The 25,523-nt window shown below is 51.6% G+C and overlaps 1 protein-coding gene across 10 annotated transcripts in view; it reads right to left on the reverse strand.

Moving 5' to 3' along the window:
• The window catches only part of MLXIPL (MLX interacting protein like), a 32,504-nt gene extending 7,851 nt beyond the window's left edge, over positions 1-24,653 (reverse strand). For 7 of the 10 annotated variants that reach the window (XR_008992191.1, XM_036887310.2, XM_036887305.2 and 4 more), the window contains exons 1-7: positions 11,229-11,570; positions 5,598-5,704; positions 2,041-2,123; positions 1,849-1,938; positions 1,468-1,512; positions 703-904; positions 500-580 (exon numbers count right to left, since the gene is read on the reverse strand). Coding sequence is in view for 9 of the 10 variants with exons in the window: in XM_036887310.2 (XP_036743205.2) it covers positions 500-580; positions 703-904; positions 1,468-1,512; positions 1,849-1,938; positions 2,041-2,123; positions 5,598-5,704; positions 11,229-11,527 (907 nt within the window). In the remaining variant the exon portion in view is untranslated. Of the gene's footprint in view, positions 1-499; positions 581-702; positions 905-1,467; positions 1,513-1,848; positions 1,939-2,040; positions 2,124-5,597; positions 5,705-11,228; positions 11,571-24,550 lie in introns of those variants that run through there. The other 3 variants (XM_057487231.1, XM_036887306.2, XM_036887303.2) reach the window with 3 other exon arrangements.
• Between the last annotated feature and the right edge of the window lie 870 nt (positions 24,654-25,523).

Genomic DNA, 25,523 nt, shown 5'->3' on the forward strand with positions numbered 1-25,523 from the left:
TTACTTTGTTCTTGTGCCTGTACCAAATTGTCCTGATTACTATGGCTTTGTAGTAGAGCTTGAAGTTGGGGAGTGAGATCCCCCCCACTTTATTCTTCTTTATCAGGATTGCTTTGGCTATTCGGAGTCTTTGGTGTTTCCATATCTCTCCTTACTTTGCGTATGTTTGAAATGTCCTTTAGTAAGTTTGTAAAAAGAATTATTTAAATAATACATAGACCCAAATAAATCAAAGTTCCTCCTTTCCCTGAGAGAGCCCCAGCACCTACTGCTTTCCTGGGAGGTTCTGGAGGCTGCAGCTTTGATGACCCTGGCCCCCTGCCCAGGTACCCAGGCTGGCCCTGCTCTCACCTGAGGCCACAAGAGCTGCATCCCAAGGTCGGTCAAAGGAAGACCAGGAAGCTTCCCTCTGAAATCACCCAGAGCCTCTACTCTCCCCAAGGGGCCTGGGACCAGCCTGAGGTCTCCGCCCTCCCCCAGTGGGAGGGGCCTGCCCCACCTGAGATCTCCATGAAGTCATCCAGGCTGGGCTGCAGAGGCGTCAGGTCTGGCTGGATCATGTCAGCATTGCCCACATAGACTGGAGGGAGCAGTGGTGATGTCAGGAGCACAGGCAGGTTTGTGTGGGGGCTACCCACCCAGGCCATCCTCCCTGGGCTGCCTGGATTCTCACAGGCCCCCTTCCTGGGTGCAGGCCCTCACCATCCTCCGGGGGCAACTGCAGGGGCGAGGAGTTGGGCTGAGTCATGGTGAAGAGAGTGTCGGAGATGTCGGACAGAAAGCAATCGAGGTCCAGAAGCTGCCGCCTGCCCGGCTCCTCCTCTGGGCCCCCCAGCAGCATGGGCACCACGCTGGAGAAGAGCTGTTCGCACCATTGTCCTGGTGGCTGCCACCCCTCCTCCACCTAGGGAGATAGCTATCAGCAGCCTTGGGACAGTGGCACTGCCCCCACTACTTCCCAGCCTGGGGACACAGGGGTCTCCCACTGCCCCTGGCCCTTCTACACACCGGCCCCCGCTGGGGGATGAAGTGGTCAGCCGGTCAGAAGGCCTCTCTGCACACTACCCCTCCTCACCTCTGCCTGGGGGACCCAGCCTGCTGCCTGGAAGGCTAGGGTTATCTCATTGGCCTCTAATAGTTTTACCCAGGAGACAGACCAGATGGCTTGCTGAAGAGATATGGGTCCCCTGCCTGCCTCTCAATACTTTTTCTTTCCTGAGACTCTAGTTCTTAGGGCAGGGCCCTCTGTTCCCCCATGTCTCCCCACCACTGGCTCAGCCAACTAGAAAGCTTAGGGTCTTCCCATCACTGGCTCCAAGGCTTCCTTTCCCAAAGGGAGAGGGGTTCAATTAATCAACCAGAAAACAGGGCCACGGCCACTCCCCTCCTGTCCCACCCACATTCTGGGCCATGGCCTTGCCCATCCAGAGGGAAGCTGCCAATTCTCTGGATCTACGGAACACCCACCTGCTTTGGGGCCAAGAGGTCCCCTTCCCTGCTGGACTTACGGAGCTGCAGAAACACACAGAGATAAAACTCCTTCCTTGTCCCTCCTCCATCACTCCCCGCGGAGGCCTCCCCTATCACCAGCTCCCCCAGATCAACAGGATCCATCCAGCTTTTTGCCTCTGCGGCTCCTCCCCGCTGAAGGTAAGGAGGCTGCCAGGAGACCCCGTGGCCACACGGTGGCACTGTCAGCCTGCGTGCTAATGGAGGGCGGGGTGGCGCGGTGCGCGGTGGGGGGAGAGGTCTGGGGTTGGCAGAAGCTCCTTCAGGGCTCTTCCACGACGGGCAGTGGCCGGCAGCCCCAGGGGAAAGGTCTGGGGTCTCCCCCAGCACTCCACTGACCCGCTTCTTGTAGTAGATGCGCCATTTGTGGTACTCGCGCATCACCACCTCGATGCGCCGCTTCCAGTAATTCCCCTCCAGAACGACCGCCTGGGGGGCGCCGGGGAGGGGCTCAGTGAGAGGGGCAACACCGACCTCGCCCCTCCCCCAGTCCCATACGGGCCAGCACAGCCCCCGGCCCGCCGCCCATACCTCTGGTTTCCGGTGCTCGTCAGCCTCAGGCCCTTGGAGCGGAGTCACGAAGCCACACACGGGGCTCTTCCTCCGCTCCACATCTGAGAAAAGGGGGCCAGGTCAGAGGTGGCCAGCTGGGGCAATGGGACTCAAGTTTGAAAGGACGTCCCCCACCTGCTCCGCCTCCCTCTGGAGCCTGGTAGGTGGGCAGGCGATGCTGGCTGAATGGGACTTCAGGGCCACGGGCAGGGAACCGCTTCAGGAAGGTCTCGGTCAGACTGGCAGGCCAGGGGCCCAGGGCCCTCCGTACCCTGCTCCAAGCTCCTTGACTGCCCAATCTCATCTCAGAGAACCACCACTCGTCCACTTCAGGCCACCTACCGGAGCCCTCTTTCCTCCTCTACTCCCTTCCTTGTCTCCAATCCTGATCTCTCCCCCACAGTCCTACTTTTTGGCCTTTAAACACATTCCAGGCTCTCCTTCACCTGCCATACTTTTCCCTTCCTTTGCTGCTCCTCCAAGCTAAACTTCTTTGCTTTCACCCCAAATTCTGCAGGAGATGTCACTCATCACCTCCACTCCTGCGTCTCCTGTAGCTCAGCAGCTGCCCCCATGCCAGCCCCACAGACCCAGCTCCTGAGCTCCAGGCCTGGGCCCTCTCCGGTTTCCTCCTTCTTGACTTCCACTGCACAGCCCCTCCTCCTCCCTAAGTCCCGAAGCCCCTTCCCTCTCTTCTCCTGCATCCTGGACCACTTCTCACTGCCCTTTTGTGAGGCACTTCCTCCCTTATCTTGCACCTTTCCAGCATCAAAACCATTTTCCAGCTGCCTGGGGAAACACCACAAGGCTGTTCCAAAGCTCGTCCCTCTCAGGTGTTTGGGAAGTCCACGGTCCCACCTGCCTCACTCTCCACCTGCCTGGTTCATTCCTCCGCATGCCGGCAGCCTCGCTGGTAAAAGGAGTGGGAGCAGGAGCTGTGCCCGTTTAGCCCCAATCCCTGCACCTGGCACGGAGCCTGGCACACAGCAGGCCTTTGACACCCTGGGGCTCCCCTGCAGTGACCTTCCCACACAGTGACAAAGAGGACTTCAGCAGTGCCCATGGGGGCCCAGCCTGCCCTCAGCAAAATTCCTCTGGAACAGTTGACAACAGAGGATGGGGACCACCTGAACATGAAATTTACTGGGACTTTCAGGATCATTTATGAAGTTCTGTCCCAAAAAAACCCATGATCCCCATGGGATTGGGGGAGAGGGGCTGTCCTGGGTGCTGAGTGTGGCTTGGACCAGAAAACAAAGGGATGGGCCCTTGGGTTGTGGACTCCTAGGGGGTTAGAGCAAGGAGGGTCTCAAAAAGCATCTGTGCTTGGCTTCCTGAATGAGAAAATGAACACCAGGGAAAAGTACGTTTGTCTAGGACCCCCAAAGAGTCAGCGTTGAGCAGGCCTAGCTTGGCTCTCCTCTCCCTGACTCAGGGATCCTGTGCTCTGGATAAAAGGGCAGTGACCATGTGATTTCCTGGAGCTGGGGCAGACTTTACCTAGCAGTAATATGGTCATCCATTCACGGAACCACCTAGCCCCTTGCACCTATTCTGGGACAGGGAATTCACAGATGAATCAGGGTGCTCCGTTTAGTGGGAGAGATGAGGAAAGTGCACACATGAGCTGATGCAAGGTGGAGAGTCTGCCCAGGAAAGGTGCACAGTGCTGTGGGAGCTCAGAGGAGACTGAGATGGTTTGGGGGTGTGGGAAAGGAAAGGATCTTGGGCGTCAGGAGCCAGCAGAGGGGTAGTAGGTGCCAGGGGGATGAGCTAGGCAGCTTTCTAGCAGTCCTGACATTTGTTATATGCCTGCCTTGCACTATTGTTATTATCACAATCATAGTAATAAATCCCACAGCTCATTGGGAACCCTTATGTGTGTTGGGCACTAGGGTGAGCTCACTGAAAACTCACAGCAAACTTCAGCAGCTGGATCTATTATTATTCCCACTTTACAGATGAGCAAGATTCGGCTAGGGAAGGCTAAGGATGGCTAGGGACTTTCCCAAGGTCACACAGCTAGGCTAGGCTGGAACTTAACGCAAACCAACCTCTGTCTGATTCAGAACCAGAGGTTCTTCCAGCAACTTGTGCAATAGCTGGAGACCAGAGTCTCTCCATCTGGGTAAAGACCCCTGGTGGTATCAGAAATTTCTTCTGCAGAGAGAAGGGTTTGTATTTTGTCTGACTCTGGGGGAAGGGTAGAGGGTGAAACCTGCAGGCAGCAGACTGTGGGGAGGAGGGTGGACATTGACTCCCCCTGGCCTGTCAGCTTCCTGTTTTGGGCAGGGCCTCTGCTGTGTATTCTCGGGTGAGGAGTGGAAGCCAGCGAGCTGCAAGCAATAGAAGAAGCACTGGGTCAGAAACCCCAGCTCCTAGACTTCCAGCTAGCCACAGATCTGCTCCTTTTATGCTCCATGACCCTGATCAAGTCACTTGCCTTCTGGGCCTCACTTGCTCATCCATCAGATGGGGGTAATAATTCCTATCTCCTAGGGTTGCTAGGAAGTCTTAAATAAGATGATTTATGAAAGTGCTAGTCTTGAGAAATATAAGATGAATTTATAGAGAATATAAAGATGAGTATAAACCAGAAAACATATCCTCTCTCTGCTGGATGGAATCCAGTGAGGCCAGTCCAGAAAATACTGCATATGGTCCCTCCACAGAATGGCCTTTGATCCTGCAGCAGCACCTAACTGAGGGCCTAACAGTGTCCCAGCACAGAGCCAACCAGTCTGAGGCCTCCGGGAGGGACTCTGCTGTCCTGTCACAGAGGGCAGGTGGGTCTTGTATCCCCAAATGAATGACTGTGACCTCCTCAAGGGTCCATCAGATTCAACCATCATTTATTAAGCATCAACTTTGTGCCAGGACCATTCAAACCTGGTATCCCCATGCTAGCCATGATAAGTAGGACGATTTGCCTCATTTTATAGATGAGGAAATAGGGTTAGAGAGGTTAGACAGCTTGCCTGCAGTCACACAGCCACCAAGAGGCAGAGATAGGCTGGGAAAGCAGCTCTGTGTGACTCCACGTCTGGAGTTCCTTCCATTCTACCACACGACCCCTCTGGGCTCCCTCCTCCCAGATCTCCATGGGGAGCACCTCATTAGGGGTTCAGTAGGGACCTCAATGAAAGGCTGGTGGAAACCCATGCAGGATCCTCCCCATTTGTAACATGATGACATCAACCCAGATAGTGTCTGACGCCTCTTTCTACCCTGGCATTTGAGGCATGTGACTATACTACTGGCATGCAGAATGGGCCTTGAACTCTTCCCCAAATCTCAGCCCACCTTAGGGCATCCAAGGAGTGACCCCTGCTGTGCCCAAGTTCACAGTGAAGAGCATGAACTTTGGACACATTCCCCAAGACTCTCTGGGGTTAGAAGCTGTTCAGGGGCTCTGGTGGTGGGGGCCTGGTTTCCTTAAAAGCATTCTGCTGGGGCTGGCCCCGAGGACCCTGGGGGTCTCCTGGGAATCCCCTGCATACAGCCCTCCTGCTGGGGCGGTCCAGGGACCCACTCACACTGGATGTACCAGGCCCTCCAGATGGCGTTGTTGAGGCGGATCTTGTCTCGGCAGAGCAGCTTGAGACCTTTGAAATTCTTCCACTTGGGGGAGACCAGCTTGCCACTGTCAGAGGGAGAGACTGGGTCAGGGTGGTGGTGGAGAAAGGGGAAGGTTGGAGGGGGCTTCTGCAGGGGCTGGCTCCACACCCTTTCATGCACTAGGCACTCAACCATGGTGGGCAATTTAAGGGACCCCTGAGATCCTGTCCTTCACTCTAACCTGGCTGAAATCCCTACTCTGAGTGTCAGACCTTTAAAATATCTCCTAGATTTACCCAAAGAAAGCAAGATCTCATATTCAAAAAGACATGTACACCCCTATGTTTATTGCAGCACTATTTACAATAGCAAAGATATGGAAGCAACCTAAGTATCCATCAGTAGATGAATGGCTAAAGGAGATGTGGTACATGATAAAGGAGCCATGGACATACAATGGGAAAATGACAGCCTCTTCAGCAACTGGTGTTGGCAAACTGGACAGCTACATGCAAGAAAATGAAACTGGATTATTATTTAACCCCATACACAAAAGTAAACTCGAAATGGATCAAAGACTGAATGTAACTCAAGAAACCAAGAACTCTTAGAAGACAACATAGGCAAACATCTCCTGAATATAAACATGAGCAACTTCTTCCCGAACGCATCTCCTTGGGCAAGGGAAACAAAAGCAAAAATGAATAAATGGGACTACATCAAGCTAAAAAGCTTCTGTACAGTAAAGGACATCATCAGCAGAACAAAAAGGCATCTTACAGTATGGGAGAATATATTTGTAAATGACATATCCGACAAGGAGTTAACATCCAAAATATATAAACTCACATGCCTCAACCCCCAAAAGGCAAATGACCCTATTAAAAAGTGGGCAGAGGATAGGAACAGATACTTCTTCAAAGAAGAAATTCAGATGGCCAACAGGCACATGAAAAGATGCTCCACATCACTAATTATCATGGAAATGCAAATTAAAACCACAATGAGATATCACCTCACACCAGTTAGGATGGCCAGCAAAGAAAAAACCAAGAACAGCAAACACTGGCGAGGATGCGGAGAAAGGGGAACCCTCCTACACTGCTGGTGGGAATGTAAACTAGTTCAACCATTGTGGAAAGCAATATGGAGGGTCCTCAAAAAACTAAAAATAGCAATACCATTTGACCCGGGAATTCCACTCCTAGGAATTTACCCAAAGGATACAAGTTCCTAGATTCAAAAAGACATATGCACCCTTATGTCTATTGCAGCACTATTTGCAATAGCCAAGATACAGAAGCAACCTAAGTGTCCATCAGTAGATGAATGGATAAAGAAGATGTGGTACATATACACAATGGAATACTATTCAGCCATAAGAAAGAAACAAATCCTACCATTTGCAACAACATGGATGGAGCTAGAGGGTATTATGCTCAGTGAAATAAGCCAGGCAAAGAAAGACAAATACCAAATTATTTCACTCATTTGTGGAGTATAACAATGAAGCAAAACTGAAGGAACAAAACAGCAGCAGACTCACAGACTCCAAGAAGGGACTAGTGGTTACCAAAGGGGAGGGATGGGAGAAGGTGGGTGGGGAGGGAGAGAGGGAGAAGGGGATTCAGGGGTATTATGATTGGTGCACATGGTGTGTGTGGGGTCACTGGGAAGACAGTGTAGCACAGAGAAGACAAGTAATGACTGTGGCATCTTACTATGCTGATGGACAGTGACTTCAATGGGGCATGGGGGGGATTTGATAATATAGATGAATGTAGTAACCAGAATGTTTTTCATATGAAACATTCATAAGAGTGTATATCAATTTAAAAAGGTAAATAAATAAATAAATAAAAACCAATGGTTTCACACCCACCCATGCTACCACCACTATTGTTTTATATATGCCTTATAATTACTTTGCTCTCTATGTGTATGATCTGGAAATATATCCACAATAAATAAATATGAGGTTTACAAAAAAAAATAAATTAAATACTCTCCCAGGTCCCCCTCCCCTGAACTAGTTGCCCTGTGTTCTCTGGTGATACCTGCTTGTTAAACTCCTACCAGAACTGAAGCCAGGGCTTAAACCTGTTTCTCAGCTCTGTCTTGATTACAATGCCCAGCAGCCTCAGCAGCATCTGTCCTGTGGGCTGGCTAGGGAGGGTTCTTGGACCCATTTCTTATTGAAGGAAACTGAGGGTCAGGAAGGGAAAGGGACATGCCCAGGGTCACGTGGTGGAGACTCACTGAGGCCCTGTGGCTTTTTCTCCACCTGTCTTGCTGGCCCCCTTAGGCCCAGGGGATGGGTACAGTGTGTCTGGGTGGAGAGGGGGCCTCTTCACCAGAGGTGGCCTCCAAGGAGCCAGCTGCTGCCTTTGAACTGTCCTTCTGATGTCTGTCTAGTCCAGAATCCCAGGATGGCAATCTGGGCAGAGCTGGAAGCTGTGTTCCTTCTCAGGGGTGTGTGTAAGACAACAGTCACCACGGCCCCAAGGAAGGCAGCTGGGATGATGCAGTGGTGGGCAGTGGGGAGGCAGCACCGACCCTGACCCCAGCAGTCAATCAAATGCAAGAGATGGAAGAGCTCTAACACAGATGAGGAGCTTGACTGTCAGGGTCCTCCTGGGCAAGGCCAAGTCTGCCACTAGGGAGCTGACCTAGGAGGTCAAGATGTTCAGTGTTAGACCCCTGCTGGTGCCTCCTTCCTCACGGTCCACAAGTGTGGGTTGTATACAAGTCCCCTCTGGCCCACCCTCTCCAACCCTTGCTCACATGGAAGCTGAGGCCCGAAGGCTTAGAATTTGAGAACTGCAGTCCTGCTCTCTCCCTGGGCCTCTCCCTCATCCTGGTGGGGAGCAGTGGGTGGGTAGCAGGCTGACTTCCTGCAGCCCCTTGGGTACATAGGTCACTGAGTCCCCTTCTCCTCTCTGGTCTCCAAGCTCCTGTGTTTGCTTTGAGGTGGACAGAGGGGAGGACTGTTGTGCCAGGGTACAACTGGCCTCATTACCCAAATAGAGTACAAAGCCCAGTGCCCAGGAAGGTGGGCTGGCCCCCTTCCTCCTAAGTTAGAAAAACACCATCTGTCTAGGAGGGAGACATGGGGGTGGGGGGCACTCTGACACCTCCTGGGCCAGCTTCTTTTGTGGCTCCTGGAGGGACTCCTGAGCTCCTCCCTGTATCCCAGCAACCTCCCAGACCTCTGGTCACCAGGGCCCCACCGCCGGCCTGCCTGCCCTGCTGAGGTTAGGGTGATTGTGGCCAGGCAGGGCTAAGGGAATGAGACAGGGACATCCAAGCCCAGGAGGAAAAGATTGGTCTGCATTGGACCTGTCAGCTGGGAGGGAAGGAGAGGAGTCTAGCCTGGAGCTAAAAGCCTTGGGCCAGGATTCAAGAGCTTCTTATGACCAATAAAAAATCTGGACATTTTGGGCATGGAGGGGGAAAATGCAGAACTCCCTTCCTGCCCTTCCCTTCCCCACCACACACACACACACACACACACACACACACACACACACACACCTGCCTTGCAGGAATCCTCTAAGTATCTCCCTCAGAGGGTCGTGATTGCTCCACCACATCCCTGAGGCCATTCTTTCTACAGCTAGCCAGTTCTGACCACAAACCACTATCTTCCTGCAACTTCCAGGACCTGCCTCCCCGCGCTTCCACCCACAGAACTATGGAGCACAGGCCTCCTCCTCCAGCCTTTCCTCTGTCCACACTGAACTGCTAAGGGTGAGAGCTGGCCCCACATCCACAGGCTGTCCTCTGGGTCCAGCTGGCCCGTTGCTCCCAACATCTCTGAACCCCTTGCCTTGCTGTCCCTTCTCACCCAGTCTCTCTCTTGGGATACCCTGACTTCTGTAATCCCCTCCCCTCCAGGTAACCACTATAATTAAGAGTCTTTAAGGGCTAAAACACTGTCCCAATCTGAGCCTCTAATTTTCTCTTCCAAATGGGGAAGTCCAAAGGCTCCTCTGGTACTGAGCCACATAGGCCCCCACCTGGGGGCAGGCCAGAGAGATTGAATATTCTGGGTGTTTAGGGGGAGAAAGCACAGCTCTCTGCACCCCAGTGGCCCATGGCTGGAGTCACATCAGCTTCCAGTCAGCCTCTTAGTGGGGCTGGCTCTTGGGAGTGCGCTCTTTCACCTACCTTGCCACCTCCCGAGCCTCCCCTTTTGGTCACCCATGGTCTGCGCTGGAGGGTGTGTAATATAAAGCAGGAAGCTGAAGCCTCGAGCGGGTGGGAAATGGGGGGCCGCGGGCGTCTGAGGGGGATGAGTGCCCACATTGTACCGGGACCTTAGATGCCCTGTTCCAGGCGGTCCCGTGATGTCCGAGGAGGGGAGGGAGGAAAGGGACGGGAATTTGAACTTTCCACAGTGTCCTGCGCTCTGGACGATCAGGTTGCAACAGGACCTGGGCCCGGAGCCCAGAGCAAGTGGGCCAAGGTTACAGAGCCTCCAACCAATGGGGTCGAGGCTGGGCGGCCGCAGCTGTGGGTGGGCAACACTCCCGCCGCAATCCCCACGCCAGACGCGGCTCCCAGTCTGAGCAGCAACTGTCGGTCAGTAGCCCGCGGTTCTCAGAACAGGAGGAGGAGGTGCCGCGGAGGAAGAGGAGTATTTGCACAGAGAAAAGATCAAGGCCGGCCATGCCCCCTTCTCCCCTACGGTTTTCGGTTGATAATTTATCCTGGCCCCTCCGCTCCCGGGAACTTTGCTCCGGGGCACTGGGCCAGGACCATGGTTTCCACCCTCCCTCGGGACGCAGGCACAGAACTGGGGCGGCGCGGCCGGCGCACTCTGCGATGCGCCAAGCAGGGGTTCCAGGCAGAGTTGCGCTCTCAGCCTTGCACGGCGACCGCGGTAGGAGAGGCCTGCCTGGCCTTCGGGGCACCATACTCCTCTCGGCTGTAGCACCTCCTGCTGGGCCATGGGTTGGAAACTCTATGAGCTGCGCCCCCCAGGGTCTGTCAGGGGCACCCTCTTCTCACCACCCTCCTCTCTCGACCTAGCAGGTCAAGAACAGGTGTTCGACACCTGGGGAGTGCAGGGTGGACAAGAGACTGGGTTTTAGTCGATGTCGGCTATGAATTGGGACAACCATGGGTAGGAGGGGTTCCACAAGGGTGCAGGAATACAGTGGGTCTGGGCCGGGGCTGCTGGGGAGGGAGCAGGGGGCTGCAGGTGGTCGGGCAGAGTGGTCCCCAGAATGGAGGATGGGGATGGCAGGATCTTAGGGCCCTGGGAGCGCGAGGGATGCCCTAGAATTTCTTTGGGAGCAGAGGAGTCAGAACCAGGGAGGGGGCCTACGGCGGTCAAGTTGGAGGGCAAGCCGCCCGCGACCTCCGAAGGAAGTGATGATGGTGAGGAATGGGAACCAGGAGGTGTGCAGGCCTGTCAGGGGCCAGTGGGTTGGGCCGGGGTCAGGAGACCCTCAGGGGTAGGGGAAGGGGGGTGTCCAGGACGTGTCCAGAGTCTCTCAGATCAGCCGGGGAACAAGGCTTGGGGCCGAGTGGGGTGTCCGGCGCCCCAGGGCGCGGTCCCGCCACAGAGGGCCGAGGCCGTCGGGCCCCGGAGCCGCCCTCACCTGTAGGCCAGGCTCATGCACTCGAAGAGGCGGGTGAGTGTGGGGTCGATGCTGCGCGGCCCGAAGTCGGCAAGCCCCACGGGCCCCTCCAGGTCGCGCCGCCGGGTCAGCGAGTCTCTGTGTGGCGACGACACCATGAAGTGTCCGCTGTGGATGACCTGCGAGCGGAGCAGCCCGGCCGCGCTGCGCCGGGTACTCGGGTCCTCCGAGTCTGTGTCTGAGTCCGAGTCCGGGCTGGGCACGACCCGTGGGCCCTGCAAACTCGCGGCCAGACCTGCCAGCGCCCGGGACGCGTCCATCGCCGAAGCCGCCTCTCCTGTCCTGGGAGGAGCAGCCGGCGGGGCTCAGGTGGCCAGACTGCCTCATTAGCATATCCCTGCCCCTCCGCCCAATAGGTCGCTCGAGGAGGCGGGGACTCAGCGCCTGGGCGTGGACAGGGCGGGCTTAATTAGCATAAGCAGTGGTTCAGGTGCGAGCGCTTGGGCCGCCGCGCTCCAGAGGGTCTCTTTAGAAAAAGAATTGGTCCCTAACTCCCCTCCCACCTTTCCTCCTGCTGTGACTTGGAGCTCTGGTGGAACCGCCTCTATTTCAACGCATATTGGTCTCAAGAAGAGTTGAGCATCAGTCATTAACACCTGAGCCTGAAGGCGCCCTTGGTGCCTGGGGTTCCTGCTTCTAGGGGCGCCCTCCCGTGACCTCCCACCTAACTACTACCTCCTGTTCTCTCTGATCTCCCGGCTCAACTTCCACAGAGCTGGAAGCACCCGCCTCTCAGAAGTCTTGTGTGGCCTGGCCCTCAGCACACACACAGACACGCACACACACGCGCACACACACCATCACCATATAATCACCACCACCCCTGCACAGAGGCCCCAGGGGGTAACATGAGTGTGAACCCTGCGAGGGTGCCAGGGGCCCGGTACGAGTGGTGATGGCTGACAGCTAGCAAAGTGGGGCCTTGGTCACCCTCCCCAGGACATCCCCCAGTGTGGCCGTCAGCTCAGGCGACCCCGAGGTCCAGCTCATGTTCCTGTTCCTGACCCTTCCCTCAGTCTGAGGATACACACCAGGGTGTCTAGTCTAAGGTGTCTACACTGTCACCTTTAACGATCCTCAGAGGTGGGGTTCTTGCCCCACTTCAGGAAGACACTGGAGTCTACAGGAGTAGAAACACACCCATGTATCTACAGAGGGATGGCAACAAAACCTGGTCTAGAAGAATTCCAGACTTCCCACTCAAGCTATGTCTGGTGGGGAGTAGGGGAGGGCTGGAGGCAGATGCTAACCTCCCTGTGGTTTGTGTGGCTTAACTGTGGTCACAGGAGGGAAAGGGAAGGGTCACACATGTCCCACAATCAAACGACAGTTCCCAGAGGGCCCCCCAGGCCTGCTTGAGGAGCTGAAATGTTTACCTGAGGCTGCTCACAGGCCCACCCAGGCCCTTGGCCAGGTACCCTCTGTCACTGCTGAACTGACCTCTTGTTCCCAGAAGCGCAGCTGCTCTTCTCCTTGCTCACTGCTGCTCTTTGCAGCCGATGCATTCTCCCCACTCATTTCTGCCAAGTTCTGTGGGGTCACGGATGCCCACCTCAGCCTGCCTCTTCTGGAGAGAGCCATCCGTAAGCAGCCTTTTTGGGATCCTTGGCACAGAGAACAATGGGGTCGTCTACTTACCCTATGTGCCTGTCTGACTTTTCCCCTGGCCTGGGTGCCCTGAGGCAGTACTCTCTGTCCACTGCACTGGGCACTCAGGGACTTGGGGAACACTTAGAGAAGGGCATGACCCTACGAGGAATGGGTGGCCACTCTGGGGGTTTGGGGTAAAAAGCAGGGCCTCCTTTCTCCTTGGAGCCTCCTGGCTTAAGGGGCCCTGGCTTAAGCAGAGGCCTGAACTGATCCTTGCTCTGGGCAAATGAATGACCCTGGGAAAATCTCTGCCTTACTGGGGCTCTATCTCTCCAACTGTAAAATGGGGAAGTTGAATTCGGTGATTTCTTAGCGTCCTAAGCTTTAACCACCCTCGGTCCTAAGTCTCTGCTATCAGAATCCCAGCTAACCCCATTATGTTACCCAGGACCTCTTGTTCCCAGGAGAAAAATCTCAGAGTTGTCTCTTGCAGTTCAAGAGGCTTTCCCCTGAGCTGGGTCACAGGAGGGTGGATTACTTCCTTCACCCCATCCCCTCCCTTTCCCCAGCCATCAGTTGGCCCTCAACAGGCATCTGATCCCATTGCTGTCCTCCTCAGGGCCTGATAGGACCTTTGGAAGCCTAAGCACTAAGAAGACAATCCTTGTGGAATTCAAAACAAAACAACACTGTATTGTATAATAAATTCAAGGAGGTCCACACATTCTGATTTCTTCTATGGTAACATCTTCAATTTAAAAAATCAATTACTAAATATTTTTACACAAAAACAACAACAACAACAGTAACAACACAACAACACCATGCTTTGCTGGGGCCTTGAACGTGTGCTTCATCAGCCTTGCGCAGCCTCAACCGACCTATCTGAATGGAAGCCTGTATTGCTTGTTGCAGGCACTTTTGCACCATATCTACCCATACTGAAGCAGGTGATATTATCCCCATTTTACAGTTGGGGAAATAGACTCAGGGAGGGGAAGCACTTGTTCAAGATTCCCAGTGAAGAAAAGGCAGACCTTGGTGACTCTGAAGTCCAGGGTCCTTCACTTACGAGGCTGCTGCTGTCTGTTTTTAAATATGGCTCCAGTTGCAGTTGACTGGGGAAGTCAAACTAACTGGAGGTATAGGGGCCTGGCTTTTCCCTTCAGGGTGTCCTTGCCCAGATGACAGTGCAGGCTTCTGTGGGCTGGCCTGGCTTACTCCCTAGCTCCCTTTCCCATTTGGGCTCTATCACCCACCACCCAGTGTTTACAGCCCCAGGAAGCGCAGAACTAGGTCCTGACTGAGGTGTGAAGACTTGGCTGTCCTTGACCCTGTGAGATACCACACCCTCTGGGCCTTAGTTCTCAGGATTCCTCCCCCAGATGGCCCCTCCTGTGTCGGGACAGCTCAGCCATCCTAGAAGCGCGACCTACACCTCTGACATCTTCCATCTAGTGGGGTACTCTTTCCCACTAGATGGCAAATTCCCTGAAAGCAAGAATCACAATTTTAATCCTCCCAAGTACAAATGTGCAAATGGGTATTTGTTGAATGAATGAATGAATTTTTATTATACCTATCTACTAAGTGTGCCCTATCTACCGATCCATCATCTTTATCTATCTATCTATCTATCTATCTATCTATCTATCTATCTATCTATCTATCTATCTATGTATCTATCTATCTATCTATCTATCTATCATCTATCCATCCATCCATCTATCCATCTGTTCACATACACACACACAGATAACATAAGGGCATTTGATGTGCCTGCTCCATGCCTTTTTGCAAAAGTTAAAAAAATAGAAAAGCAAAGATTTGGCACATTTAATATCCATAGAGACAGAAAGGAGATTAGTGGCTACCTGGGTATGGGAACACTTGGGAGTTGGGAAATGGTGAGTGACTGCTAATGGGTACAGGGTTTCTTTTTTTTTTTAGTTAAAATTTTTTTTTTTTATTTTGGTATCATTAATCTACAATTACATGAGGAACATTGTGTTTACTAGGCTCCCCCCTTCACCAAGTACCCCCCACAAACCCCATTACAGTCACTGTCCATCAGTGTAGTAAGATGCTGCAGAATCACTACTTGTCTTCTCTGTGTTGCACAGCCCTCCCCGTGCCACCCCCACATTATACATGCTAATCGTAATGCTCCCTTTCTTTCCCCCCCTCCTTATCCCTCTCTTCCCACCCATCCTCCCCAGTCCCTTTCCCTTTGGTAACTGTTAGTCCATTCTTGGGTTCTGTGATTCTGCTCCTGTTTTGTTCCTTCAGTTTTTTCTTTGTTTTATACTCCACAGATGAGTGAAATCATTTGGTACTTGTCTTTCTCCACCTGGCTTATTTCACTGAGCATAATACCCTCTAGCTGCATCCATGTTGTTGCAAATGGTAGGATTTGTTTTCTTCTTATGGCTGAATAATATTCCATTGTGTATATGTACCACATCTTCTTTATCCATTCATCCACTGATGGACACTTAGGTTGCTTCCATTTCTTGGCTATTGTAATAGTGCTGCGATAAACATAGGGGTGCATATGTCTTTTTCAAACTGGGCTGCTGTATTCTCAGGGTAAATTCATAGAAGTGGAATTCCTGGGTCAAATGGTATTTCTATTTTGAGCTTTTTGAGGAACTTCCATACTGCTTTCCACAATGGTTGAACTAATTTACATTCCCACCAGCAGTGTACGAGGGTCCCCCTTTCTCCACAACCTGGCCAACATTTGTTGTTGTTTGTCTTTTGGATGGTGGTGATCCTTACTGGTGTGAGGTGATATCTCATTGTGGTTTTAATTTGCATTTCTCTGATGATTAGCGATGTGGAGCATCTTTTCATGTGTCTGTTGGCCATCTGAACTTCTTCTTTGGAGAACTGTCTGTTCAGCTCTCTGACCATTTTTTAATTGGATTATTTGCTTTTTGTTTGTTGAGGTGCATGAGCTCTTTATATATTTTGGATGTCAACCCTTTATCAGATCTGTCATTTATGAATATATTCTCCCATACTGTAGGATGCCTTTTTGTTCTATTGATAGTGTCCTTTGATGTACAGAAGCTTTTCAACTTGATGCAGTCCAAATTGTTCATTTTTTACTTTTGTTTCCCTTGCCCGGGAAGATATGTTCATGAAGAAGTTGCTCGTGTTTATGTCTAAGAGATTTTTGCCTATGTTTTTTTCTAAGAGTTTTATGGTTTCATGACTTACATTCAGGTCTTTGATCCATTTTGAATTTACTTTTGTGTATGGGGTTAGACAGTGATCCAGTTTCATTCTCTTACATGTAGCTGTCCAGTTTTGCCAACACCAGCTGTTGAAGAGGCTGTCATTTCCCCATTGTATGTCCATGGTTCCTTTATTGTATATTACTTGACTGTATATGTTTGGGTTAATGTCTGGAGTCTCTATTCTGCTCCACTGGTTTGTGGTTCTGTTCTTGTGCTAGTACCAAATTGTCTTGATTACTGTGGCTTTGTAGTAGAGCTTGAAGTTGGGGAGTGAGATCCCCCCCACTTTATTCTTCCTTCTCAGGATTGCTTTGCTATTTGGGGTCTTTGGTGGTTCCATATGCATTTTTGAACTATTTCTTCCAGTTCGTTGAAGAATGCTGTTGGTAATTTGATAGGGTTTGCATTGAATCTGTAGATTGCTTTGATCAGGATGGCCATTTTGACGATATTAATTCTTCCTAGCCAGGAGCATGGAATGAGTTTCCATTTGTTAGTGTCCTCTTTAATTTCTCTTAAGAGTGTCTTGTAGTTTTCAGGGTATAGGTCTTTCACTTCCTTGGTTAGGTTTATTCCTAGGTATTTTATTCTTTTTGATGCAATTGTGAATGGAATTGTTTTCCTGATTTCTCTTTCTGTTCAGGGTTTCTTTTTGAGGTGGTGAAGATGTTCTAGAATTAAATAGTAGTGATGTTTCTATGACTTAGTGAATATACTAAAAGGCAGTGAAAAATGGTGAATTTTATCGTAAGTGCATTGTATCTCATTAAAAAAATATAGGCGCTTTTATACAGTGTTGCATTTACTAGTAATCCTGTCAGCTGTGCTTATCTGTGGGTGTGTTACTGTTATTGCCATTTATTCCTCAGAAGGGGAAGTGGAGGCTCTGAGAGGTTAAGTGATTCACAGTATTGTGAGAATTAACTATAAGTAACTAATGTTTATGAAGCCTAACCTAACTGGCCTATGAAATTCTCAGCCCCATGATCTTCAACCCATTTACTAGGCAAGGAAAGAGGCTTTGCTGAAGGTCACAAGGTAAGAAGAGAACTGGGATGAAGATTCAGGCAATCTGATGCCAGCCTGCCTCACATACCTACCATCTTAAACTAAAATGACTAGGGATTGTTCATGAGGATGTGGTACCAGCAGGACCTCACCCACTGTGGCTGCCAGGGTAACTTGACACAATCACTTTGGAAAGCTCAGTTTGCACTAGAGCTGAACATGTACCTACCTTACAACCCAGCAGTTCCATGGAAATGTGTGCCTAGGTGCATTGAAAGACATGTACAAGACTGTTCAGAGCAGCATTATTCTTCTCAGCTCAATATTGGAAACAATCAAAATGTCTATCAACAGGTGATTGGATAAATACATCCTATTACAGACATACTATGGCATGTTAACACAGCCGTGAGAAGGAACACTGTAACCGAATGCAGCCATATGGGTGAATCTCACTGACAACATGTTGAACAAAAGTAACCTGATATAGAAGTGTATGTGCTGTAAGATTTCATTTATATAAAGCTCCTAAACAGGCTAATCTATGGTGTTATTAGTTAGGGTTGTGTTTAGCCTTGGATACTGGAGAGTTCAAGAAGGGGCCTTTTGGGGGCACTGCTAGCATTTTGTTTCTTTTTCTGGGTGTGTTTGCTGTGAATATTCCCTCAACTGGATACTTATAATGTGTGTGCTTTGTGTATTAGAATTAAAAGTTTTTAAAAAGAGAAACCGAGATTACACAGGCACACACACACACAAAATCAGCCACTCCACCTCTTTAGTCACCTCAGATCCTGTTACCTGAAGACTTTCTTGGCTGGGGATGGATTGGGCATCTAGGTAGGGGGTGGAGGGAGATGATGGATCAGGCTCAGAGGGAGATATGGCAGGGGGTGGAAGATAGGCTGAGCGACCTGAGGAAATAGAAGATGGACAGGTATATGAGTGAGAAAGGGAAGTCTTAGCTGTGTCTCTAACTGGAGGCAAGCTGGGAAGTCATTTCTCCTGTTTGTGTCTCAGTTTCTGCATCTGTAAAATGGGTGAAGAAGTTATGAAGGGAAAATTGATGCATATGGTGACACTAAAGTGAGGAAGCTGGACTGGATTCATTTTCATTTCAGAAGCACCCAATCATTTTATTAAAATTTTGGATCTTGCAACCTATTAGAAAATTTAAAAATCACGTCCCTTTGGAAGAAGCATACTTCACTTCTTTTAAAGGGGAGGGCATCTGAGGCCCAGATTAGGGGATGATATTTATGTTTAGTGATACTACAAGTAGCAGTCATATTGTTCAAACATTTTTAAATTATGAAAACTACCAGGTCAAAAAAAAATCCTATGTTGACTAGCTCTGACCCCAAATGAGAAGTACCGGTGTTTGTGCTCCAAGACTGTGAGGGTAGGGGAAGGGAAAGGAGGACAGGAAGAGGAGGAAGCAGAACAGAGTAGAGATCAAGTGAGCATCCAGCTATTCATCCACCTACCGATTCATCTTTGCATCTAGTCATTTACCTATTCATTCATCCACTCGCTAACAGTCAGTCCATCTCCCTAACCATCCAATCTACCTTTCTATTCATTTGTAATCTGTCACTCCATTTGTCCATCCACTCACCCATCCATCTCCTACCAATCCAGTTGTCCATCCATCCTTACAACTATGTATCTACCTAACCTTCCATCTCTTCATCCAGCCCCCCAGTCAAATACCCACTCATCTGCCCATCTAGCACACATTTGACTGCCTCCTGGTATCAGACCCTCAGGTAAGCCAGGGGTGGGGGATGGGAAGATGCTCGGACATTTGTAACGTGACTCCTGCCTCCAAGCAACTCAGCATGAGAGAGTGAGGCATGCCCACTAGCAACTCAGAGAGGGGAAGATAGTGCCTGGGACTGTGGAAGTTCAGTGGAGGGAGGGCTGACTTTCAGCCTGGGGGACAGGGAAGGCTCTCTAGAAGAGAGTTTGCTTAAGGTGGGCCTCAAAGGCCAAAGCAGGAATCAGACATGCAGAGAGGGGAGATGTTCTGGAAGGGAACAGCAGGGCAAAGGCAGGGCTGGGGAGTGGCTGGGGTGAGAACAGGATGCTGACAGCCCATGTAGCCACTGTCCTCCCTGGAAGCCACCCACTGGCCCTGTCCCAATACATAAATTGAGAGTATGTGTTTAGAAACATTTATATCAGTTTAGTACAGCAATCTGATATCTGTTGAATATGATAATAATAACCTGGGCTTATAGTTCATCAATTTTTGAATTTAATTTTTCTAGTAATTGATTTGTTATGATATTTTGCATACTTATATATCCATGGCAGATTGTAAATAAAAATAGACCCTTTGCCCACTTAGTTTGGGATGCAGGTACTTTGAGAAGCACTGGTAGATAACACAGCTGACACTCATGTATCCTTTGCCAAAGTGGGTTCATGGTCATGAGCAGCTAATTAACACATATGTTGTATGATATATGTACTGTGTAATGTATTACAATAAAGTAAGCTAGAAAAAATATTTTTTTCAAATTATTGCAAACCTCCAAAATATTTTTCAAAATATTTATTGAAAAAAATCTGCATATAAGCAGACCCTCGCAGTTCAAACTTGTGTTGTTCAAGGGTAAACTGGACTGAGAAACGGGAGACTGGTTGAGTAGATTTTGATCAATTCCTACAGTAGAATGCTGTGAAACTGTTAACTTCATCTGTAAAATGTGGATAAGAATAGTATCCATGTCTCACAGTTTTTGAGATTAAGTGAATTAATACCTACAAAGTGCTTAGATAGTAAATGCTAGCTATTACTATTATAGGTGTAGAAATAGGGAAAGACAGTGAAGATGCAATGCTGATTAAAAAGAAAGTTTCAAAGCAATATGTAAAGCGTGATCCCATGGGAATAAAAATTAATTAATAGTAAACATTCACATACTCACAGGAAAAGAGGACATGAAAAGAGAAGGGAAATCTGGACATATAGACACCAAACTATGACATTGGTAGTCCTGCAGGGAAGGGAATAGTAGAGGAATTCACTTCGTAAATTTCTTTAAGTTTTAAAGTTGTATAATACTTGTTTATTACTTTTGAAACCAGAAAATAAATTCAGTGAAGTGAAGAAAATAAAAGGAGATAGTGGATGATGGCATGGGAACCCCCTCTCATCTTCTTGAGGATCCCAATGTCCAGAGATCAAAGTTATACAAACAACAGGAAAGGGTCCTTGATTGGCTCACCAGAAACTGGGGAAGGTGGAGGTGTGGCACCCAGCCCAGCTTGTCGGGACCCTCATTCTTATCCAGTGGAAACTGAGGACCTGGAGGAGGGTGTTTTCTTTTTAGGGCACAGGACCCAGGGGCTGGGTCATCAGGGACATGTGGGTCATCTCCAGCAAGCCAGTCCCCTAATCTGGGCCTCAGTGGCCCTCCCTGTAACTTGGGCAGAAGCAGCCCAGCCTTTTGGTATGTTATGAACAGCAAGGGGAGGAGAGGGTACTACCTGTGTTACAGAAGTTCAGGTGATGGGGGGTCAGCCTGGAGTTGGTGTTTCATTAAGAGCTGTCATACTGAGAATGCGTAAAAATGTCGATGGCCACCATTTATCAGTGGACACCAGCTGGGTGTCCTAAATTTTAATTCACGTCTGACATGATCTACCTGGAGTTAGCATCAGATCCCACAGGGAAAGGGCTCAGTGCCGTGAAGACTTCCCCTCCTCCTCCACAGAGATGGGGGTTGGGGCTGAAAGTTCCAGCCCTCTAACCATGCCTTGATCTTTCTGGTGACCAGCTACCATTCTGAAACTATGGGGGGACCCCAGTCATCAGTCATCCCATTAACACACAGAAATTACTCTTCACTCCAGAGATCCCACTGGTTTTAGAAGCTGTGTGCCAGAAACCAGGGATTAAGACCAAATATATACATGTTTCCCACTTTACCACACTAGGCATCCCAGTGGGCTGCCAGGCCTGCACACTGGTTATCTGTCTGACCAGTTCACACACCACCTGTCACAGAGGGCTGATGGTCCCCAGTTTGCAGAGCATACCGAGGCTTAGAGAGCTGTTGTTTCTCCTACGCAGTAAACATGTATTAAAGAGAGTGGGACAGTCATCCCCAGGTCATACAGTTTATGAGTAGTGTAGCCTGGGCTGTTTGAGGGGAACTGAAGGCTGACTTCCCCTTATTCCTCCACCCCCAAACATCACATCAGCTGAGCCCACCCAAGCACGAGCTACAAGGAAGGTACTAGGGTGGAAGCAGCCAGCACATAGTAGGCACTTGGGGACTACTTTGCCGAGTCAGTGAAGGACTGGCAAGGCCATCTCCCTGCGCTCCCCAGGAGGGGCTGTGAGGACTAGGGTCTCGCTGCTGAGGACCCACACCCACCACCTAGGAAGTCTGGTATTCAGAACGGGTGTGAGCTGCGGAAGTCGGCACAGACAAGGGCCTCATGTTCTGCAGTGAGGACACGGCTCACTGTGGATCAGGGGCGTGCCTCAGACCATCTGGCATGTCAGCAGCCCAGCCAGGCCTCCTGCCCCTGATTCCCTGCACGCTGCCCTATTGGAGTCTCACACCAGAGACCCAGAAGAGGTAGAAGAGGTACCACAGTGTCAGTCTACCCATTCTACAGATGAGAAAACAGGACCAGAGGGCAGGTGTGCAGCCCCCTTCTTTGTGCCTAGATGATGCTTCTGGCCACCTCAGTGTCCCAGGGTGGGATCTGTGCCTGGCTCTCCAGAGTCAGTTCTGGCAGAGTAGAAAGGGGGTTGCTTTGGAAGGGGTACTCTGATTGCCAAGGCTGGGGCCCTCCTGGCACCGCAGACTGCTGCCTTCCTGGGGAGCATCAGGGTCAGACAATGGCCCTGCTGTCAAGGGCTCCCTGGCACAAAGGCATGGGGGACAGAGTGTGGGCTGTGTTGCTCAAACCTGCCCCTGTAGTGTGACCTTGGATCTCTTTCTGAGTGTGACCCCTATACAAGGAGGCAATGGTGTGGTAGGCTTTGAGCCTTGGTTTTCTCATCTTTAAAGTGGGTGTGGCGATATAATGCTATATTTACCTTATGGGATTGTTGGGAGAGTTGAATGAAATATGTAAGTGAGAGCCAGTGGTAGGCATGTGGTAAGTGTGGGTTTCCTTCTTCCTTCCCTCTCTTTCTCTCCCACCCCGTTCTTTTTTCCTTCCTTCCTAGACAGCAGCTCTGAGTATGGTGTTACAGAAAGAACCAGGTGCTGTAGGATGCACACAATGTGGGGCACCGATGTATGGCATTGTGTGTCCCCTCCAGAAGATGGGAGAGGGTTCCCATGCCACTGATGTGGGGACAACCTCCAGCAGGGGACTTGGGGATAGAAAATAAGCTTCTCAAACCAGCTCTGCCCTGCCCAGAATCCCCAGACTTCCCACGCTGGGTGGCACTGGGAGTCACACCAGCCTCATGAGGGCATCCCACTCCTGGATTGACATGGAAAGGGGTCCTAGAGGCAGAGCTCTCACCCAAAGTCACAGGCTAATGAGGCTGTGTGGGACAAGAGCTGGTGGGACTCCCAGAGCCACCCAGCACTGGGGAGGCCTGGGAGTTCTGGGCAGGGCAGAACTGTAACCCCCCACCCACATGCTGGCTAGCCTGTCCCATATCTCAGGGAAAGTCAGAGGGATGCTTCACCTATTTTTTGATGCCAGGCCCTGCCCTGTTCCTTCCTACCCTGTTGGGCATCCACTGTGCAAAGTCAAATTAGCCAGCCTCAAAGAGGAAAGGCAAATGTGAGATGCCTCATCCCTGAAGCTCGGGGGAGGTGGATGAGGTGGGCACAGATCAGGTGGACAGCCATGAGCACTTACGGGTATACACCCTCTTGTGTGCTGCTCCCCAAATGCAGGCACCTGCTTGCTCACAGCTGCTGCCTGCCAGTCCAGGCAAACTGGCTCAGCCCCAGATGAGCAGAGTGAGGCCTGGAAGAGGGCAGGGTCACCTGGGGGCAAGTCAGAGGCAGCCTCCTCCTTAGCCTCACTTCTGAGCCAAACCCCCTCCTTTGGGCTAAGGAGAGCCTCTCCCAGCTCCAAGCTCCCATACAGTCTCATCCTGCTTCTGCCCACCACAGTCAGCATCAGGGTCAAGGGCAGCCTCAGAGGAAGGCCTCAGGGGGCTGCCTGCCTGTAGGGAGAGTGAGCATCTGGGCAAGTGTGGTCTACTGGAGCCACAAAAGCACAGCCCCACTTGCTTGTATTACACTCTGCAGTTTGTTGAAGCTCATTATGCCCTCCACCGGTTTACCAGTGCTGCCCACATAAGCCCAGTGATTTCATTTACAGCATTCCAAGACTCCAAGTGGGGCCCTGACCCTGGCTTGTGGCAGCCCTCTCTCCTTGTCTCAGGTTAAGTTCTGACCTCAGCCTGAGCCCTGAGCATGATTCCAAACTGAGCACTGGCCTGGGGTAAACTGGGTCCTTGGGTGGGGGGAAGGCACGTAGTAGGAAGTGCAGTCAGAAGGCTCATCCACTAGAGAGAGGGAAATCCTGGGGGCCGCAGCTCAGAGCTCCTCAGCAGGAATCCCCCTCTTTCTCCAGAAGCTGCCCCTGGCCTGAAGCTGAAGGCTGAGCCTCCCTGGGTGGGCGTGAGCTCACTGCTCAGACTCCCAGGCCTGAGATTCCCAGGCCCCTGTTGAGAATAAAAGAACTTGTATGAGATGGAAGCAGGGCTAGACCCCTGGCCCCACCTACCACCTGATTCATCTGGCCAGTGACAACATCTCCCTTGTGGGGAGGACCAGAGGGATCTTGCCTGGAGTGGCCACAGGGAGACACAGGGGTGGGAGCAGGGTGGCTGGGAGCCAGAGGAAGCCCTGGTCCTCCATGGCCAGACCAGTGGGAGTGCCCTTCCCCATTTCTCTAGCTTCTACCTGTTGGCTAGAAGCCTGGCAGCCATGAATCCACATGACTTCCCAGCCCCATGGTGACATCTGGCTTCTCCCTACCTCACCAGGGGGAATTCTGGGTTCTTGCCTCTGATCCTGGGGCCCAACTGGGACCAGCTTCTCTACTGGCACCCACATCTGCCCAGAGCAGGGGATACAACAGGGTGGAAGGCCCCCCTCCTGCCTCTCTGGGCCCACACTGAGCTCCATAGAGAGCCCCTAGACCACTATTCAATCTATTCAATCTCAGCCCAGCCAGTAGGACAGGGAACCTATGTGCACCTCACTGGCTGCTCCTGGAAGGGCAGGCAGGCTGAACTCTTGAATTTTTGATCCTGAGCCCTTCCTAGGGTATGAGCTTCTTCCCCCTGGCAGCTGAGCCAGGGTGGGTACACAGGGCATTAACCTCATCAGCCCCTCTGCATTTGACAAGTGAGGAGACTTATGTCCAGTATAGGGGAGGAGCCAACTCCCCTCCCGCTAGGCGCGTCCACCCACGTTATCCCTCAGCGTCCCTTACCTGGATTCCGTGCAATCGGCGGATGGTCTGGGTCTCAGCTAGGGCCACGGCGTTTCCCGGGCGCACGCGGGTGCTCGGCGGCCCGGGAGCTCTCGGCGGTGTCTTTTCTGCGCGGGCGGCAGAGGGCTCTGTGCGCGGCGCCCTGGGCCGGGCTTTTAGCAGTGGGTGTGGATGCAAGCACTGCCCGGCCCCCACCCACTCGGGGTGTTCTTTGCCCCTTGATCCGGTGCCTCCTTCTCTCCTTAGCACGTGAGTGGCAGCCGCTCAGCGGGCCGGCGGCCTCTGGGTCAGTAGCCTGCCAATCCCCGTCCGGGATCTGCTCGTGCCGGCTCACCTTTAACCTCCCTCTCTCCAGGGGCTCGGTGCCTGGCTCCCAAACCGAGGGCTGGGTTCGAGAAGGGAGGAGCCACGGGTGTGGGGCCATGGCCAGGTGGGCCGAGGCAGCGCCTGGGACGCCAAGTTACCTCCTCCCTCTAGGACGCCCCAGGCGCTCTGGGAACCTCATCCCAGTCCCCGAGTTTCCTCTCTCTATTGCGCTCGCATCCGGCTCTCTGATCCCCATTCATTCCTTGGGTGCCAGCTCTATCCCGTACCTGCCTCTAAACCTCCTCCACCTCTAAGCCCCGACCTCTCCCTGATTTCTCATTGCCCTCGACAAAGCCCCGCTCCCACTCCTGGGTCTCTCCCCTCCCTGAGCAGCCTTCTCCCTTTTCACCCCCCACCCCACCCTTTACAAAGCCTTACCCCTCCACCCCTCTGCCCTCCCTGAGCTCCATTCCCCCTGGGAACCTGTCTTTCTGCTCTCCTTTCTCCCCACCTCCAGTTCTTGTCTCCTCCTAAGCCTCTTCGCTCTCCGCTCTCCCGGAATGCCTCCTATACTCCCATCCTTAAGCCTCTGTCACCTTATCTGAACCTCACCTCTTCCTTGATCCCCTGCCTGAGGCTCCTCTGGCTTCCCGGAGCTCACTCACCT

This window comes from Manis pentadactyla, chromosome 10, assembly GCF_030020395.1.
Source record: "Manis pentadactyla isolate mManPen7 chromosome 10, mManPen7.hap1, whole genome shotgun sequence".
Lineage (NCBI taxonomy): Eukaryota > Metazoa > Chordata > Mammalia > Pholidota > Manidae > Manis > Manis pentadactyla.